Source organism: Schistocerca serialis, chromosome 10 (genome assembly GCF_023864345.2).
Source record: "Schistocerca serialis cubense isolate TAMUIC-IGC-003099 chromosome 10, iqSchSeri2.2, whole genome shotgun sequence".
In the NCBI taxonomy this organism is placed as follows: Eukaryota; Metazoa; Arthropoda; class Insecta; order Orthoptera; family Acrididae; genus Schistocerca; species Schistocerca serialis.
The window spans coordinates 231,361,422-231,382,129 of record NC_064647.1 but is presented as its reverse complement, the minus strand read 5'-3'; the positions used below and the strand labels follow the sequence as shown (position 1 = coordinate 231,382,129).

At 41.2% G+C, this 20,708-nt stretch overlaps 1 protein-coding gene across 1 annotated transcript in view; it reads right to left on the bottom strand.

The window, feature by feature from the left end:
- Positions 1–20,708, bottom strand: part of LOC126424746 (tetratricopeptide repeat protein 27) — a 141,309-nt gene that overhangs the window by 116,316 nt on the left and 4,285 nt on the right. The window contains exons 3-6 of the mRNA XM_050087466.1: positions 19,717–19,960; positions 11,297–11,561; positions 6,003–6,145; positions 1,830–1,945 (exon numbers count right to left, since the gene is read on the bottom strand). Of these exons, the coding sequence (XP_049943423.1) occupies positions 1,830–1,945; positions 6,003–6,145; positions 11,297–11,561; positions 19,717–19,960 (768 nt within the window). The remainder of the gene's footprint in view (positions 1–1,829; positions 1,946–6,002; positions 6,146–11,296; positions 11,562–19,716; positions 19,961–20,708) is intronic.

The window sequence follows — 20,708 nt, the reverse complement described above, 5'->3', positions numbered from 1 at the left end:
TATTCACAATTAACAAGTACAAGACACCAAAACATCTTGCTGAGGAAGAATATTTTAATATTTAGGAATGTAACATAAAGCTACACAGGAGAGAACTAATGCGAAACAGCAGTTACGAAAATGACTCAGCAACCTCTACACCTAAATGACTACCCTGCAATCCACACTTAAGTGCTTGGCAGAGGGCCCACAGAATGACTTTCAGACTATCTTTCCACTTTTGCACTCTTAAATAGAATTTGAGATAAATGAACGTTTAAGTCTTTCCATGTGAGCTCTGATCCCTCTCTCTCTCTCTCTCTCTCTCTCTCTCTCTCTCTCTCTCTCTGTGTGTGTGTGTGTGTGTGTGTGTGTGTGTGTGTGTGTGTGCCTACTGGTGACAAAGGCCTTAATGGCCGAAAGCTTTTTGCTGTGCCTATCGCGACTCAGCATCTCCGCTATGTGGTGAGTAGCAACTTTCCTTCTCTGGTATTGTAACATTCAAATATGTAAAACAAATAATTGTGGCAATACATACAGCACATAATTGAATCATCACCGAAACAGGTAAAAGTTGTGAGAGCACTGACATGTGTCACGTGCATGCATCATTTTTGCAACAGACCAAACCATGTTATATGTATATTTGCGACAAATACATGTTACTAATAAACAGACGAGTCCATTTTATAGGCAAATGGGGCCAGAACGATTGATGCGAGTACAATGGAGTAACCTGTTTATTCCTATTAAGTATTTGTTACATATTTGTGCACACTCTCACACATTTTACTTAAGTTTTAATGATGATGCAAACAGTATGCAGTATGTATTGTTTTGCACTCGGCCTCACGCACAGAAGCCGGAAACATACGGTGATGTTACACTAAACAAATAGAGAGCTGACTAAGGAAAGCGCTTTGCACTGTGGAAGATTTCAAGACAGTTGTGCATATACTATCAAGAGTTTCCAGCACATCCTTGTAAAATATCACGATAAAAACTCACAATACGTCGACTGAGACGCCCTCACTCCCACAGTTGCAACAATATCGTGGTTGACTTATACGTATACGGTTCATTTTTGTTGGTATTACTTTATATTGGGTACAAGGCTGAAACCAACTAGCTGAGATGAAATAATACACCACCTTACTTTAGACTGAAACGGCTTAGGGGGACAAAAAAATTTTATCCTTTGTAATTTTTGGAGGCTATGACACTCAGGAGAAAGAAACTAACTGAGTAATCATATCAGTTAAATACCCACTGTATGTCCCTCAACAGCCGAAAACTCTCACATCACCCAGAAAATATTTAAAAACATTTTGGAGTTCATCTTGAAAAGAGCGAAATCAATCTTAGAACCGAGATTATGTTACTGTAAAAAATAAACTCACAAGGAATTTGTACAGAATATAATTATTTTACAAAAATTAAAATTTTATATTTCATTAGGATGATGAAATTGCTTATGAGTGCAATTTTAATGCGCAAGAGTCAGATAAAACTACAGGCACCTCTCCACACCAGAGCCCACATTTCGTCCCTTGTAACTATACTCACTCCAGAAATTTGAAGAAATGGACAAAAAGAAGGGAATCCACATTGCACAAACAGGTCATGGCTTAAATAACATTATTTGCAGATTTTGAGATGGTTCAAGGCTTCGCATGCAGAAATGTGTACCGAGTTAAAAAGGTTAACAAACAGAAAAAAATTAATAAATAAGTGGCTGACTGATCAACCATCACTTGCAAAATGCAATGCAAGCCTACAATTAAGTGCACACTTTTACTACTGTTAGGTACTCCAGAATTAGTTTTGCATATGTTAACAATGTTACACACAATGCACCAAGGATAACTGCCTGATCGGAGGGGCTCAGCTTGGGATATTCACCGGCACCACTGTCTTCTGCATACTGGATGCGGTTCAACCGGACATCGTCATCAAGTTGCAGGTCCTGCAGCAAAATGAAATGCAAAGTCATCTCTGATACAAAAAATATAATAATTAAAAAAACATTGCAGGGTTTGAAAATATAATATAATTGGATAGATAAAAAAATCTGTGCAGTGGCACGAGAAAATGCATCTAAAAGTTAAGGGAATGTGCAAGCTTTCAGAGCCAGTGGTTCTTTCTTCTGGCAGACGGGTTGAAGGGGAAGGAAGAGGGATAAAGAAAAAGGACTGGCGAGGTTTAGGAGATGGGGGAGAGTTACAGAAAAGTTCCCCGGAACCCCAGGTCAGGGGAGACTACCTTGATGGCACGAGAAGGAAAAACTGATTGTTGGGAACAGCACCAGATGAGATTGTAAAACATAAGAGCTTAAAAGTGTGTATGGTCTGATCAGGATATTGTGAAGATAGGGAGGGGACAGGGGCGAAAAGCTATTCTAGGTGTGGTAGGCAAACTGTCAGAATGGACCAACAACTGGCCAGACTTCATTTCAAAAAGCAACAACAGGCCAGACTTCACCTCAAGAAACTATCCTACCTTCTCCTAAACTACCTCAACAGGGGCGTTTCCACTCCTACCTTCTCCGAAAATACCTCAATAGTTCTGTTTCCGTTCCTGTCCCTCTCCAGCTACCTAAACAGCCACACTGTCAACCACCACTCCTCTCCTACAACCCGAGTTTCGGCAACCTTCTTAACTCTCAGATGGTAACATCTGTCTCGTAGGCGGGTATAAAATTTCTTTACGTTTAGTTGACACATGTCCACTGCTAATTACATATGATATTTCAGCTGTGCTTAATTTGTGAGTTGACATTGTTATTGTGTGGATGTTACTATTTCATTTCCACAATAGTACTGTTTTATTCATTCACATCCATCAGCCACATTGTCTCGCAGACAGATGTTACTGCAAATTACAAGAGTTTTCCTTCATCTGATATTACGTTAAAAAATATGTTCTTTGTCCTATGCTCCCTCCATTTTAGATATCCCATTACTACAGACAGCTCCTAGTGGAGGGATACCTCACACGTCACAAAGAAGCAAAAGAATGGTGCAGTTGGCCTTTGAGATTCCAAACTTAATGGATGATCTCAGAAAAACTATTTAAAATGGTTTTTGGCAAAGAGCAGAGAGATTGTGATAAAAAAAAGGAAAAGAGTGACACACAAGAATAAAGTAAAAGACTATCGCTACTGACCCTACACAGAGAATGATGGCATACGAGTGCTTGGACCTTGGTAAGCCCAACTGATTATAGTGTTCCATGAAAATATGTAACTTGTGTAGAAAGTTTGTAATTTTTTACTTTATGTGTGTGTGTGTGTGTGTGTGTGTCGAGGTATCTGTGAAAACATGTCAATGCTCTATACAACAGCCTCATTACGCACCACTCTCTGTCAATGCACTCACCACTCTCTCTGTATTTTTCCCCCTCTCTGCTCCTCTCCTTTTCTGCCCCCAGTCCCCCACCCCTCCCCAATAGCCTCCTGATGCTGCACCTAGTATTTTTGCATTGTCACCTACTGGTCCCTGCACACTTCACCAGACAGCACTCTTCTATTCCCTGATCCATACCCTGCTATCACTCCCCCTTCCCTGCCTCACTACCGATTGCTGCATTTCCTCAATGCAACAGTTGCAGTCTGGCCAGAGTGGAAAGAGATTGGGGACACAAGTGTGATGTGTGTTTTCGTGTGTGTGTGTGTGTGTGTGTGTGTGTGTGTGTGTGTGTGTGTGTGTGTGTGTGTGTGTGTGTGCGCGCGCTCATACCTCTTCTGAAGAAAGCTTTGACCAAAATTATTTTTGTTGTGCCTGTCTGCAATTCAATGTAGCAATCTATCCTTTCAATAATTGTTCATTTGGAAAACTAATATTTAATTTTGTGACTTTTCCACAACAATAATCAATCCTTACACCATTTCATGTGAAAAATTGATACTTTATTTTCACAAATTTTATTGCAATCTACGATTTAAACACAATAAACATATTAATATTACATTTTAAATTATCGTTTATTTTTGAAATTCACTAAAGTGGGCACAAAATGCAAAATTTGGTCATCTTAGCCTCTCGGACAGATGTTACTGTTAGTGCCAATTTTTCACATGTCACCACAACCTCAGAGAGCAATGGTAGCTGCTGATACACAAACCAGCCACAACAGTACACATTTTCAACCTCTCATCTCACACCCTCTCCCATCCTGAATTGTCTTTATTATCCACAGGTCTCACTTTCAGCTCTAAACCTGCATTTAATAATGTTGTTCGGGTTACGGACCCACTTTCCATCAAATGTAATGTGAACTGGAAATATCTCTTTGCAACCCAATCCACCTTTTCAACAACAAACCTAGCACCGACTCCTGCCTCGAGGAGTTCCGACCACGATCCGCATTTGATCCACCACCAATACCTCAAAATCACACCTTCCAAGAATTCCTAATATCCAGCACTACTTCACAACCCTTTCTCAGATCTCCACAACATGGCCCTAACCTATCCTCTGCAGCACTCCATGCTCTCCACTCCCTAAAACTGATGACTCCAATGTTATCTACCCAGACAAGGACTCTATCACTGCGATACTTCAGTGACGGGAGTAAATAAAACCTCAGGGCTCTCGAAAGAACTAATGCCCCAATCTATAGAACGACTTATTCTGCTTGAACTACACACTCCCACTTTTTACTTTCTTTGTAAGATCCACGAACCCAATACCCAGGCTGTCCCATAGCTGTTGGCTTCAGAGCACCCACTGAATGTATATCTGCTTTAGGTGATCAACACTTGCAACCTACAGCACAATGGCTTCCCTTCCATATTAAAGACTCCAAGCATTTCTTAAATCGTCCCACTCCCATCATACACCTTGTGTGCCACCACTGATGCCCCTCTCTCTATACCAGCATCACCCACGTATGTGGCCTATCTGTTCCTGAACTTTACCACAACCAGGACTCACCTGATTCCACACATATGACATCATTCCTGCTCGCCTTAACCAACTCCATACGTAAAACAACTACTTTGCCTTTGAGAGGCAGATATACAAAAAAAATTAGGGGGGCTGCCATGGGGACCACAAGGCTCCTTCCTAAACTAACTTTCTCATGGGTAACTTAGAGAGGGCTTCCCTGGGATTCATAAGCCTTCATCCTCTGGTTTGGTTTAGTTACACTGATGAAATCTTTCCATATGGACTCATGATGCAGCGGACCTGTTAAAGTTTTAGGGTACTCTTAAATACAATATTCCGATTAAGTTTCGTATGGTCCTATTCCGAATCCTGTGCCACTTTCCATGATGTTGACCTCATTCTTGCTGCGGGTCAGCTATACACTTCTGTTCACATTAAATCAACAAACAAATTCCGCAGATAGGAAATGGTATCACAACACATTCTTGTTTCTCGCTACCAAGCTGGCCTTAATTTTTGTTAATTTCTGTGGCCTAGCATTGCTTTTCACTAACTATACCTTTGTTCGCACTCTGTTAGATTTTTTATATCTTCTTTTACTGTCCCGTTTACCCTGCCCCTCCGCCCACGGCTCGTACTGCACATAGCTTCCCTGTCTTATTAATTCTTGTATTAACCTTTCTTCCATCTTTATATTCTCAGGTTTTAAACTCACAGCTGGTGCAGTCACCAACAATCAGTCACCTGTAAGTCTCCACTGACCCTGAGATTCTGGGACACCTTTGCAAAGCTCTCCCCATATCCTAACCCACACCAGTCCTTTTCCTTCATCCATCTCCTTTCCCTTTCAACTATTCGGGCAGAAGGAGTCATTAGCTCTGAAAGCTTACACATTTCCTTAACTTTCAAGGAACACAAAGTTTCTTCAAAATGCAATGACCAGACCTCTTTGGAGTACATACAGTATACAATTAATAACACAAATTTAACATGGTTGACAGTATTTATTAAATATTTCACAGTCTGAATGATGACGTGTCTTACTTTTGCCTGATTACATATGATCAGAGTTGACTTCTTTCAGCGATGATTTTAGAATAAAGAAATTACAATTAGAAGAACAAGTGAGAATACCTTTGGTAGGCGATCAGCCAACTCTTCCGAGCTCAGGCCACTGATCCCATCACCTGAAGGCTGTTCTGTTGCTTCCAGCTCAACTTTTAGAGTCAGCTGAGCGAGCTCCTTTTCTTGATAACGGGTTCTTTTTCCCATAGCACCTACGCAAAAGACCAATCTCTAATAAACGTTACATTTATGAACAATCTCATGATCTCATGTGTGCAAAGTGGAACAGGAGAGAGTTGTGGTGTGGGGACACGGAGTGCGGAGCAGGGAGAGGGGGGGGGGGGGGGGGGCTGTTATAAACAATTATATACTGTTACAAGAAAGGCGACTACAAGTACGATTAAAATCAGATTTCCATCAGGATGGAAACAGCTGAGTAGGAAATAATATGAACGAAGGAAGGATCATTAGAGACATAACACAAGCTCGGACTGCAAATAGGAATCGGTTGTGCCCTTTCCAAAGGAACCATGCCAGCTTTTGCTTGCAGTGATTTAGGGAAATTATGGATAACCTTTGCAGGAGGAACAAGACTTCTGGTCAGGTGACTACAGGGTTATAAACACAAAATCAAATAGGGGTAATGCAGGAGTAGGTTTAATAATGAATAGGAAAATAGGAATGCGGGTAAGCTACTACAAACAGCATAGTGAACGCATTATTGTGGCCAAGATAGATACGAAGCCCACACCTACTACAGTAGTACAAGTTTATATGCCAACTAGCTCTGCAGATGACGAAGAAATTGAAGAAATGTATGATGAAATAAAAGAAATTATTCAGATTGTGAAGGGAGACGAAAATTTAATAGTCATGGGTGACTGGAATTCGAGTGTAGGAAAAGGGAGAGAAGGAAACATAGTAGGTGAATATGGATTGGGGGACAGAAATGAAAGAGGAAGCCGCCTGGTAGAATTTTGCACAGAGCACAACATAATCATAACTAACACTTGGTTTAAGAATCATGAAAGAAGGTTGTATACATGGAAGAACCCTGGAGATACTAAAAGGTATCAGATAGATTATATAATGGTAAGACAGAGATTTAGGAACCAGGTTTTAAATTGTAAGACATTTCCAGGGGCAGATGAGGACTCTGACCACAATCTATTGGTTATGACCTGTAGATTAAAACTGAAGAAACTGCAAAAAGGTGGGAATTTAAGGAGATGGGACCTGGATAAACTAAAAGAACCAGAGGTTGTACAGAGATTCAGGGAGAGCATAAGGGAGCAATTGACAGGAATGGGGGAAATAAATACAATAGAAGAAGAATGGGTATCTTTGAGGGATGAAGTAGTGAAGGCAGCAGAGGATCAAGTAGGTAAAAAGACGAGGGCTAGTAGAAATCCTTGGGTAACTGAAGAAATATTGAATTTAATTGATGAAAGGAGAAAATATAAAAATGCAGTACGTGAAACAGGCAAAAAGGAATACAAACGTCTCAAAAATGAGATCGACAGGAAGTGCAAAATGGCTAAGCGGGGATGGCTAGAGGACAAATGTAAGGATGTAGAGGCCTATCTCACTAGGGGTAAGATAGATACCGCCTACAGGAAAATTAAAGAGACCTTTGGAGATAAGAGAACGACTTGTATGAATATCAAGAGCTCAGATGGAAACCCAGTTCTAAGCAAAGAAGGGAAAGCAGAAAGGTGGAAGGAGTATATAGAGGGTCTATACAAGGGCGATGTACTTGAGGACAATATTATGGAAATGGAAGAGGATGTAGATGAAGATGAAATGGGCGACATGACACTGTGTGAAGAGTTTGACAGAGCACTGAAAGACCTGAGTCGAAACAAGGCCCCCGGAGTAGACAATATTCCATTGGAACTACTGACGGCCGTGGGAGAGCCAGTCCTGACAAAACTCTACCATCTGGTGAGCAAGATGTATGAAACAGGCGAAATACCCTCAGACTTCAAGAAGAATATAATAATTCCAATCCCAAAGAAAGCAGGTGTTGACAGATGTGAAAATTATCGAACTATCAGCTTAATAAGTCACAGCTGCAAAATACTAACACGAATTCTTTACAGACGAATGGAAAAACTAGTAGAAGCCAACCTCGGGGAAGATCAGTTTGGATTCCGTAGAAACACTGGAACACGTGAGGCAATACTGACCTTACGACTTATCTTAGCAGAAAGATTAAGGAAAGGCAAACCTACGTTTCTAGCATTTGTAGACTTAGAGAAAGCTTTTGACAATGTTGACTGGAATACTCTCTTTCAAATTCTAAAGGTGGCAGGGGTAAAATACAGGGAGCGAAAGGCTATTTACAATTTGTACAGAAAACAGATGGCAGTTATAAGAGTCGAGGGACATGAAAGGGAAGCAGTGGTTGGGAAGGGAGTAAGATAGGGTTGTAGCCTCTCCCCGATGTTGTTCAATCTGTATATTGAGCAAGCAGTAAAGGAAACAAAAGAAAAATTCAGAGTAGGTATTAAAATTCATGGAGAAGAAATAAAAACTTTGAGGTTCGCCGATGACATTGTAATTCTGTCAGAGACAGCAAAGGACTTGGAAGAGCAGTTGAATGGAATGGACAGTGTCTTGAAAGGAGGATATAAGATGAACATCAACAAAAGCAAAACAAGGATAATGGAATGTAGTCTAATTAAGTCGGGCGATGCTGAGGGAATTAGATTAGGAAATGAGGCACTTAAAGTAGTAAAGGAGTTTTGCTATTTGGGGAGCAAAATAACTGATGATGGTCGAAGTAGAGAGGATATAAAATATAGGCTGGCAATGGCAAGGAAAGCGTTTCTGAAGAAGAGAAATTTGTTAACATCCAGCATTGATTTAAGTGTCAGGAAGTCATTTCTGAAAGTATTCGTATGGAGTGTAGCCATGTATGGAAGTGAAACATGGACGATAACTAGTTTGGACAAGAAGAGAATAGAAGCTTTTGAAATGTGGTGCTACAGAAGAATGCTGAAGATTAGATGGGTAGATCACATAACTAATGAGGAAGTATTGAATAGGATTGGGGAGAAGAGAAGTTTGTGGCACAACTTGACCAGAAGAAGGGATCGGTTGGTAGGACATGTTCTGAGGCATCAAGGGATCACCAATTTAGTATTGGAGGGCAGCGTGGAGGGTAAAAATCGTAGAGAAGACCAAGAGATGAATACACTAAGCAGATTCAGAAGGATGTAGGTTGCAGTAGGTACTGGGAGATGAAAAAGCTTGCACAGGATAGAGTAGCATGGAGAGCTGCATCAAACCAGTCTCAGGACTGAAGACCGCAACAACAACAACAACAACAACATGGATAACCTAAACCTTGACGGGCGGATGCAGATTTGATCTGTAGTCCTCCCGAATGCGAGTCTCGTGTGTTAACCATTGGTCCACCTCGCTCCGTAGAAATAATATGAAGTGACACAGAACTATCCTCCACATGTATGCTGATAGATTCTGTAGTTGCATACCTATTTTTAAATCAAACTTTCTCCTTAATATCTGCTAGCAGATTCTTTTTCCTCCTCTTCCTCCACGTAGAGCCAATACCCCCTCCCCCTTCTCTCTCTCTCTCTCTCTAAATTTGCAGCCCTTTTTTTACATGGATTGTCACACTCCGCTGTTGACTTTTTAATTTACTTTTTACTCCTGCTACACGCCGTATCACATTTATCTCTCAACTTACAGTTTGTGCCTTCCATCTTTTTCAACTCTTCTGACCAATTACAGATACTCAGACTCTTTAATCAGACCTGATGCTGGTACTTCACTGTCATATTCCCCTCTCATGTTGCTCTAGCCTCCTGTGTCATCTCTTAATCAGGTCTCGAACGACTTTCCCACCCTTCTCTTATCAATGTATCACATTAACCGACATAGAGAAAGTTTTGACGGAGTAGACTGGGAGATGTTATTTGAAGACCTAAATAAAATTGGAAAATAAAAGACCAATTCTCAATGTATCCAAGAATCAGAGTGCAGAAATGGATATCAACACTTTAACAAAAAGATCAGAATATGATAATGCAAGGAACCCTGTGCTTGTAGGGAGGGGGTGGGGGTATGGGCGGGAGGGGGGGACCAGGGAGCTTACAAATTGGAGAGGAGCACAAAGGGTTGAGTATAGCAAGCTAGTTCAAATGGATGTGTTTGCAGCAGAATACTTCACAGCGTTCACTACCATTTGCTCACATATTACTGTGTCAGCCAGTGACGAGTGAAGATTTTATGTGAGAGACATGAGGGAGGCAGTGTGTACAAAGGTTACTATCCCTCACAAACTGTACAGCCTACTTTTTGGTTACAAGGAATAGTTACTCACGTGAGAAATATGGCTATGCAGCAAAAGTATACTATCAGAATGGTGGGGGTCTGGTGAAAACGTGGTGTGCCTTTCAGCCACCATTTAAACACAAATGTTTCATCAGATTATAAGATAAAAATGAGGTCTAGCAACCTTTAGCAAACTGATTTCATGTATATAATAGGAGGTGGGAGAGCAGACGCTGTTAGGACTGAATGTAACTCGATCTTCTGAGTGGAGTATGAGACTAAGATTGGTCAGTATCCAATAAAACAATACCAATCGTCGTTATTTTGGTTTTATTTTTAGGCTACCAGTTTCAATGATATACTACGTCATCTTCAGGCCCGCTGCTGTATTTTGTAACACGAAGGTTACTCGATTGAAGCAGACCTGAAGATGACATAGTGTATCATCGAAACTGGTAGCCTAAAATTAAACCTAAATAACGGCGATTGGTATTGTTTTATTGGACTGTTAGGACTGCTGAAAATGTAATAGCTGCTCAACAGGCAATGCTTAGAAGTCCATTTCAATTAACCAGATAACATACCGTACACCTCGGAATAAGTGACACACTGGTGAGAAGGATCATCTGTGAAGGTGTTAGTTTTCATCTGTATAAACTCCAGGTGGTGCAGTCTCTTCAGTGTGGGTGATTATCAGCAACTAGATGCTCAGGTTTTTGGGAGAAAATCGTGGCCAAGTTGACAACACGTGAGAGAGTGACAAGATGCATTTCCCTCTCTCTCGTTTTGTCAATAAACAGAACTTTCGTGTATATTCGGTACTGGAAAACTTCAGGACAAATCATCCCACCGTCAGTAAGCCGCAGAGTGACACGCAATTATGCCAAATGGCACAATCGAAATTTTTAAGCAAGTGTGAAATATCCACTTGTGTTTGTTTCCCTCAGTTCCCCTTTAGACGGTGTATTAAGAGTACACGTACAGTGGAGGCCCCCGGCCACCCTGCAGCCTACTGACCACAGCAGCGGCAGCAGACCGAATAGATTGCGCACGGAACTGACCGACAAGCTCCAGCGTGAGCCCGGCCCGCCCGAGTGCGGCGAGCAGCAGCTCCTTGGAGCGCAGCACCTGCCCGAAGTGGAGCCAGACGAGGGCCGACTCGAGGGGCAGCAGCACCCCTGCGATACCGCCCACCAGCGGGCCCGAGCTCGCCTCCGCCACCTTGCCCTCGAGCAGCGACACGAGGGAAGCGTGCAGCGTGGGGGACGCCTCCTCCAGGACGCGCTGGTGTGCCACCAGGTAGCGCATCAGCCACCACGGAGTCGTCTGCAGAGCAAAATCGCATTCTCGTCAATTCCGTGGCATTCGACATCGAGGACTCGAGCTGTAAATTAATTTGTTATAAAGTGTGGAGGTTAATTTCGTATAATTTTCCTCTCAGTGGTGTTTGTCGTTCACTTTATTTGCAATTGATTTTCAAACCTTTTATGGCTTCAGTTTAGGGTACTTAGATACAGTTACCAAAGTGGTATACATCTGGAAGTGTACCTCTGTTGACGTATATTATGGTAAATATTATATTCTTTGCGATTTTAGTTGGAGAAACATTAGGCCATGATCTAAGGTATTTTCTGTACCCAAGTTTCATCTCCTAAAGCAACAGTCATCCTCAGAGGCTAGGAGTGCATTATATTGACGAAGTGTTTAAACTGACAAGAAAGATGCACGAATATTTGAACACTGCAAAGGTCTTACACTCACTATTCAACCACCGGGATACATTATCTCTTGCAAGTGCAGTCGAGATGTACATAAGTATCACTAAATGAAACAGTAACATCCAATTAAAACATACGAGAGCAGCTGTCATCTGGGCAACATGGGAAAATCGACAGTAGTAGACCATCTACTGGGAACTGACAACAGCTAGTAAGATACTCTGACACTAGGTTTATCGAGGTGTAATTATTACTATGCCAGGACGTACCCAAGGCAACGTTTGTTGTTCGAATTTCGAAGCACAAAGGGCTCAGCCCGTCTTGACTTCAGAATGTGCTAGGGGTTTTGTGAAAATTGGATTTGCAGAAAAGTGTTTGTGTTTTTCCATGTAAATGTTTATTTTTAGTGTTTTTGCTCCCTAAAGTGGTACGTAAGAGTTGATTCTGGGTGTTTGTGAGGAGTTTCAGGGGGGTTCTTGGCCTAAACTTTGTACTAGAAAGAGGGGTGGAGTTTGTTTGGCATATTCTGTCCATCAACGGTGGGCTGGTGGTCAGGGAGTTTTAGCTTTTTCCTACATAATGTGTAAATAGTGGATTGACCTAGTAGGTAGTGTGTGTGTGTGTGTGTGTGTGTGTGTGTGTGTGTGTGTGTGTGTGTGTGTGCGCGCGTTTTGGTTTGGAGACATTGTAGGTGTAAGATGTTTGAGTCTGGGGCCATAGACCTTACTTAGAAGCATACATCTCCGTACCTAAGTCTGTCACAGAGTCATGCAATAGCAGATCCTGTCCATCAACGGTGAGTTGGCAGTCACTGAGTTTTAGTCTGGTTGTAAACTATACCACATACGATTTACCACCTACCATTTTTTTGGGATTTATTTTAATATTTTATTTATCACACCATTGTGTAATTTTGTCAAGGTGGTGTTGCAGTTACTTCTGTACGGATAAAAGACTGTGCAAGCTCTGTAGATAGCAGTATCGTCAGCAACTATGGTGTATAGGACAGGATCTAAGACCGAACTTTGCAGTACACCTGCCTCATCGGCCATGTCTGGCTGCATCATATTACATTTCTTATGAAAAACTGACATCCTGTAAGAAATGAATTAAAGGTCCAGATTATATGCCATGGACATCCTAATTGATCCACTCAGCAGATGATCAGGCCACATATTTTTGGCTCATTGAAGTGTACAAATTCTGTTGTTGAGCTTGTTTTTCTTAACCGATTCACTTATCCAATTACTACTTTTCACTCTCTTCATCACTGATGATGTGAGTTCACAATTGTGACAGAAAAGAGAGATCACAGGAATTTAAAACAACTTTAACACAACACAAGGACTGCAGTTAGACAAGTTGTGATCTTTATTGCTATATAAAGCAAACAGTGAAAGCTCTTCTGCTCTACAAGCTCTGTAACACACGTCTGTGCAACTCTATAATTCGTGGCTGCAGTCTCATGACACCACGACTCGACCTTTACAATGTTACATATAATTAATTTGGTTGATGAGCTTGTTTGAGAGCAAATATCATCTTACAACATCTTATAACTTCTGAGGATATGTCCAGCATTGGGAGATGAAATGTTAGGTCCAGACACATTCCTTAAACCACTACCTAACACCCAAACAATAAACCACCAAGGATGTAAATGCCAGCCACAAAAGCCTAAAGGCTAGCTAACAAACCTGGCACTGCCCAGGTAATAATTTTGGCAATTTTCTATTAGAAACAAAAAAACGTGAACTATGTTTTTAGTGAAGTATCAAAAATCACTTCCATCTATTCGTGAAAATGACTTTGAAATTATGAAACAGCCACAAAGAAATATGCATAATGTACAAATGTATAAATTGTTGTTGTTGTTGTTGTTTCTTCAGTCCTGAAATTGGTTTGATGCAGCTCTCCATGTTACTCTATCCTTTGCAAGCTTCTTCATCACCCATTACCTACTGCAACCCACATCCTTCTGAATCTGCTTAGTGTATTCATCTCTAGGTCTCCCTCTACGATTTTTACCCTCCACACTGCCCTCCAATACTAAACTGGTGATCCCTTGATGCCTCAGAACATGTCCTACCAACCGATCCCTTCTTCTAGTCAAGTTGTGCCACAAACTTCTCTTCTCCCCAATTCTATTCAACACCTCCTCATTAGTTATGTGATCTACCCATCTAATCTTCAGCATTCTTCTGTAGCACCACATTTTGAAAGCTTCTATTCTTTTCTTGTTTACACTATTTATCGTCCATGTTTCACTTCCATACATGACTACACGACATACAAATACTTTCAGAAACGACTTTCTGACATTTAAATCTATACGTGATGTTAACAAATATCTCTTCTCCAGAAACGCTTTCCTTGTCATTGCCAGTCTACATTTTATACCCTCTCTACTTCGACCATCATCAGTTATTTTGCTCCTCAAATAGCAAAACTTATCAACTACTTTAAGTGTCTCATTTCCTAATCTAATTCCCTCAGCACCGCCAGATTTAATTTGACTACATTCAATTATCCTTGTTTTTCTTTTGCTGATGTTCATCTTATATTCTCCTTTCAAGACACTGTCCATTCTGTTCAACTGCTCTTCCAGGTCCTTTGCTGTCTCTGACAGAATTACAATGTCATTGGCAAAACTCAAAGTTTTTTATTTCTTCTCCATGTATTTTAATTCCTACTCAAAATTTTTCTTTTGTTTCTTTTACTGCTTGCTCAATATACAGATTGAACAACACCCAAATCACTGCTTCCCTTTCATGTCCCTTGACTCTTATAACTGCCATCTGGTTTTGGTACAAATTGTAAATAGCCTTTCGATCACTGTATTTTATTCCTGCCACCTTCAGAATTTGAAAGAGAGTATTCCAGTCAACATTGTCAAAAGCTTTCTCTACGTCTACAAATGCTGGAAATGTAGGTTTGCCTTTCCTTAATCTTCTAAGATAAGTTGTAGGGTCAATATTGCCTCACATGTTCCAATATTTATACAGAACCTACACTAATCTTCCCCGAGGTCGGCTTCTACCAGTTTTCCATTGGTCTGTAAAGAATTCATGTTAGTATTTTGCAGCCGTGACTTATTAAACTGATAGTTTGGTAATTTTCACAACTGTCAGCACGTGCTTTATTTGGGATTGGAATTATTATATTCTTTTTTAAGTCTGAGGGTACTTTGCCTGCCTCATACATCTTGCTCACCAGATGGCAGACTTTTGTCAGGACTTGCTCTCCCAAGGCTATCAGTATTTCTAATGGTATGTTGTCTACTCCAGGGCCTTGTTTCGACATGGGTCTTTCAGTGCTCTATCAAACTCTTCATGCAGCGTCATATCTCCTATTTCCATCTTCATCTACATCCTCTTCCATAATATTGTCCTCAAGTACATTGCCCTTGTATAGACCCTCTATACACTTCTTCCACCTTTCTGCTTTCCCTTCTTTGTTCAGAACTGGGTTTCCATATGAGCTATTGATATCCATAGAAATGGTTCTCTTTTCTCCAAAGGTCTCTTTAATTTTCCTGTTGGCAGTATCTATCTTAACCCTAGTGATACATGCCTCTACATCCTGACCGTTGCCCTCTAGCAATCCCTGCTTAGCCATTTTGCACTTCCTGTCGATCTCATTTTTAGAAGTTTGTATTTCTTTTTGCCTGCTTCATTTACTGCATTTTTATATTTTCTCCTTGCATCAATTAAATTCAATACCATATATCTTCTGTTACCCAATGATTTCTACTAGCCCTCATCTTTTTACCTACTTGATCCTCTGCTGCCTTCACTATTTTCTCTCTCAAAGCTACCCATTCTTCTTCTACTGCATTTCTTTCCCCCATTCTTGTCAATCGTTCCCTAATGCTGAAACGTAATGAGGTCAAAAAGTACGGTTATATGGGACACCAAGTGAAATTTGTGACTGAATTGAGGACTTTTCGGTACGGAGGACGCAACATGTTATCTCGGATGGACAGTCATCTTCAGATGCAGAAGTATCTTTGGGTGTGCCCCAGGGAATTGTGTTGAGACCCTTACTGTTCATGTCATACATTAATAACCTTACAGACAACATTAACAGTAACCTCAAAATTTTTGCTGATGATGCAGTTATCTATAATGAAGCACTAGCTGAAAGAAGTTGCATAAATATTCAGCTGGATCCTGATAAGATTTCAAAGTGGTGCAGAGATTGGCAACTTGCTTTGAATGTTCAGAAATGTAAAACTGTGTACTTCACAAAACAAAAAAAGTATTGTCCTCTGACTATAATATCAATAAATCACTGTTGGCCCCAACAAGCTCATACAAATACATGGGTATAACACTCATATGAAATGGAAAGATTACATAGGTTCAGTTGTGGGTAAACCAGGCAGTAGACTTCGGTTTACCAGTAGAATACTGGGGATACGCAATCAATCTGCAAAAGAGATTGCTTACAAATCTCTCATGTGACTGGTTCTAGAATATTGGGACCCGTACCAAATAGAACTTACAGGGGCAGCACAAATTATTACAGATTTTCTTACTCCATGGCAGTGTGTCACAGAGATACTGGAGGAACTGAACTGGAAGACACTTCAAGATAAACATAAATTATCCCTACAAAATTGATTAACAATGTTTCAAGAACTGGCTTTAAATGACGAATCTAGGAATATACTACAACCCCCAATGTATTGCTCACAAAGGGATCGTATTTACTGCACGCACAGAGGCATTCAATCAATCATTCTTTCCATGCTCCATATGAGACTGAAGCAAGAAGAAACCCTAATAACTGGTGTTGTGCGACGTACCCTCTGCCATGCACCACACGGTGTTTTGCAGAGTATAGAAGTAGGTGTAGATACAGCCACAATGGAGACAGCCAGTATCAGGTGTCCCCCAGGATTTCGTATTAAGTCCGATACTCTTTTCATTGTACCTACATCTACATGCATACTCTGCATGCCACCATTCTGTGCCCGGTACATGGTACCCGGACTGCTACTAGTCGTTTCCTTTCCTGTTCCACTCGCAAATAGAATGAGGGGAAAACTAGTGTCTATATGCACCCACATGAGCCATAATTTGTTGTTTCTTGTCTTCGTGGTCCTGTGTGCACTGTCAAAATAGGTGCAGAATATAGGGTTAAAGCTCAAACCACCCAAAACCCAAGCAGTACTGGTGGGTCATTCTAGGCTCATCAGCCCGAAATGTCAGGAATCCCCAGCATCTCTAAACCTAAATGGGCCAAACAACAACTTATCTCCCTCAGAAAAGTGTCTAGGAGTAGTCACAGATGAAAATCTAAATTGGACTGAGTGCTTAACTACAGTGTGCAAGAAGGCATCAGTACCCCACCCTGCCCTACAAAAATATACTTCCAATTATTGATTACAGCAGTGTTATTGGGCAAGGACTTTCTCAGAAAAGCGCACAGCACCTAGACCTCGTAATGTACGCCAGTGTACGATATATCTGATATTCAACTCTTTGGTCATATTTCACTATTGTATGCATACGTACAGACAAATGCACAGACATCCATACACCCTGTCTCCTCTATTGTCCTATACACATATACTGTCCCTCATTTCTCTCCATGTTCTTAATGATCTTGTGTGAACGACGTGGCAGAAACAGCTGTTCCCATCAGAGCAAAATCCTTTCGGTCTCACTCCATCATCAAACCACTTTCTCAAAGACCTCAGTAGCAAAAACCCAGCTCACAGAATAACTTCCCGTAATATATTAGAGAAATGAATAACATCTTCAGTGTCGGGAGAAAGCTGATGACATATCTACTAAAGCAATGATATGATCACCATTGTCCGTGTATGCACTTGTTACCCATGTATATCCTTCTTTGCCAGATATTCATTTCCCAGTATTCCTGACTGGTGTAGTCTACCTAAATTTCCTTCCCCCAGAACTTGCTGTAACAGAAAACATCTATTTTGTACACCTATAAATTCTTTTTATAACTGCCAGTATAGTTATTGTTGTTATTATCATTATTATTACTATCTTTATGATTAGTGGCAGCTGCAGCAGCAGTACTGCCAGCATTAACTTTATAGTTCGTAGTCGCTACTATTTCCGCACACTATTACAATATACACTCAATCACTTTAATATTCATGTCTTTTCTTTTTTCCCCATTTGTACCTACTACATGATACATTTATTATATGTATAAAAAGAAACGTATTACAGGCTACTGAAAATGCTTCACAAATAAAAGAAGTGAAAAGCGTATGGCAAAAAACAAACTGGCTTTCATTTAGTTGCATAGACAGAACGTAAGTCCATGCATTTTAATATTACTTGCAATATTAAAAATTGTCATTTCTTATGTAACTATGATGTAAAAATGGTACTGTGTGTGTGAAAACCGGGTCTGGTGTAAGAGACGGTCTGATGATCCTAATCAGATCTGGTTAAATAAATAAAATAAGTAATTACACTCCTGTCCTTTAAATTCACAACACCAGAAGGATAGCAAATAACAAAGTAACACTTATTATGCATACACAGTATAGTAGGAAAAACACAATTAAACTTTTAGGTGATTTGGGGATATATGGGGGTGCAAAATTTAATACGCAGCGCCTCCACAGCTGGCACCAACAGTGGCTCTAATCATCTCAGTATCGAGTCAAACCGAGTTCGGGTGACAGTTATGGGAACTTCATTCTGTGCTGCATTAATTCATTACCAGAGTTAATGAACCACAGTGGCTGGAAATTGGTAATGCGTTGTCTGTCGGCAACCTGTAACAAGATGTTTTCAATGGGTGAAAAGCTAGGAAAATGTGGGGGTCGGGGCAACAGGCAAACACACTCCGTACCACAGAAGGTCACAACAGAGATGGCAATGCACGATCTCTCGTTATCTTTTCGCCAGATAACATCACGGTGACCTCTGAGATACGACATGGCACCTACAGAAACACCTCAGAAATGTTAACAATTGATCTCCAAGTTACTGGTTAGGCAAACAAGAGGTGATTGTTTTATATATGCAGTGGCAGACCTTACCGTCGAGCCAGGTCCTGGGCCCATATGGTGGTGGCGAATGAAATCTGGCAATGCGTGTTCTCCTCTGAGCCTCCGAACGCAGATACGTCCACCGTGATGCCGTATGCGTAAACGGGACTAATCTTAGAAGGTGACACTGCTGCTTCCGCAACCAATGTCACTGTCGGGTGCACCGTTGTTGGCAACCTCTTTCTGCTGCCACGTTGAGGAAAGACATCACAGTAATCACTGAGCTGACAGCCCGTACTGCTCCAGATGTTTTCACACTGTTCGTGTGGATGTTTGTCTTGCAGCAAATGACTCCATTTCCTCACTAAATGTGGCTGTACGACCCTGCACGGATGATAAAAACAGTAAATCTGTTCTCCCGAGCACTACTGTAGTTGTGCTGGGCTGAGATCCCGTACGGTACTGGGTACGGCCCTCCTGAATCCACTGATTCCACATTCACAAGGCACTCGAGGGATCCCGACTGACGCAAGTAGCAATACTGCATAACACAATCTGCTCTCTGATGGACAATGTGCAAATGTGATTTCTGAATGAGAAACTCCACTGTGTAATCTTTCCCTGTGTACATAATGTGAATCCTGTTACTCCAATTTACTTAGTCGACTGTGCTGAAATCTGCATATCCGAGCATGTAGAACATTCCACATTAATTGGATTCTAGCACACTGCAGTGCTGCCATTTTAATAGACAGAGGTGTAAATAACTGGTACTTACGGGTAGATTGGCAGAGAACCTCTCTGCAGTGGTCTTGAAGACTGCAGCAGCGACAGCGAGCAGTTGGACGTGCCTGGTGGAGGGATAGAGGGCCTCCCCGTCCAGCACGAGGCAGGCCGCCGCAACGGCATCCCTGTCCCGCAGCCACGGGGGCAGGTCGCTTGGCTCCACAGGAGGGCCTGTCCAGTTTGCCCGGACAAAGAACAGCAGCGACGAGATGCCGACACACAGCACGTCCAGCTGCCTGAGAACCGATGCCGTAAACTCTCCGGTGTAGAAAAATTCAAGTTAATGCACATGAATTACAAAAATAATCCTGTAATGTTCACACAGGTGGTGTGCTGCTAAACAAAGTCACGGTGATTAAATATCTAGGCACAATGTTGCAAACTGATGTGAAATGGACCAAGTACGTAATGGCAGTTGTAGGAAAGGTGAATGGTCAACTCTGGTTTATTGGGATAATTCTAGTAATTCATTCAACTTGAGCTACTCGTGTACTGCTCAAGTGTTTCAGATTCCCATCATGTCAGATTAAAGAATGACTTATAAGCAATTTACATGTGTGCTGCTAGATTTGCTACTGGCATGTTGTATCAACAAGTATTACGGAGATGCTTCATGAACTCAAATGGGAATCCCCAGAGGGAAGATGAGGTGTTTTTCTTTTCCCGCGAAACATTATTGAGAAAATTTGAGAACCAATGCTCGAGGCTGACTGCAGAACAGTTAGCTATTACTGCCGAAATACATTTTGCATAAGACCGCAAAGACGAGATAACACAAATTAGGGCTTATATGGAGCATAAACACAGTCATTTTTCCATCACCCCATTTGCGAATGGAACACTTGCTGTGAAACATCATATGCTGCTATTTTTCATTAAATATTTTTCTGTTGCTCTGGAACATCGGACATCGCTATTTTTCTGACTGAATCCATAGGAGTCATGTTTTACACATTGTTTTTCTCGTGGCACCTTATTTCGTAT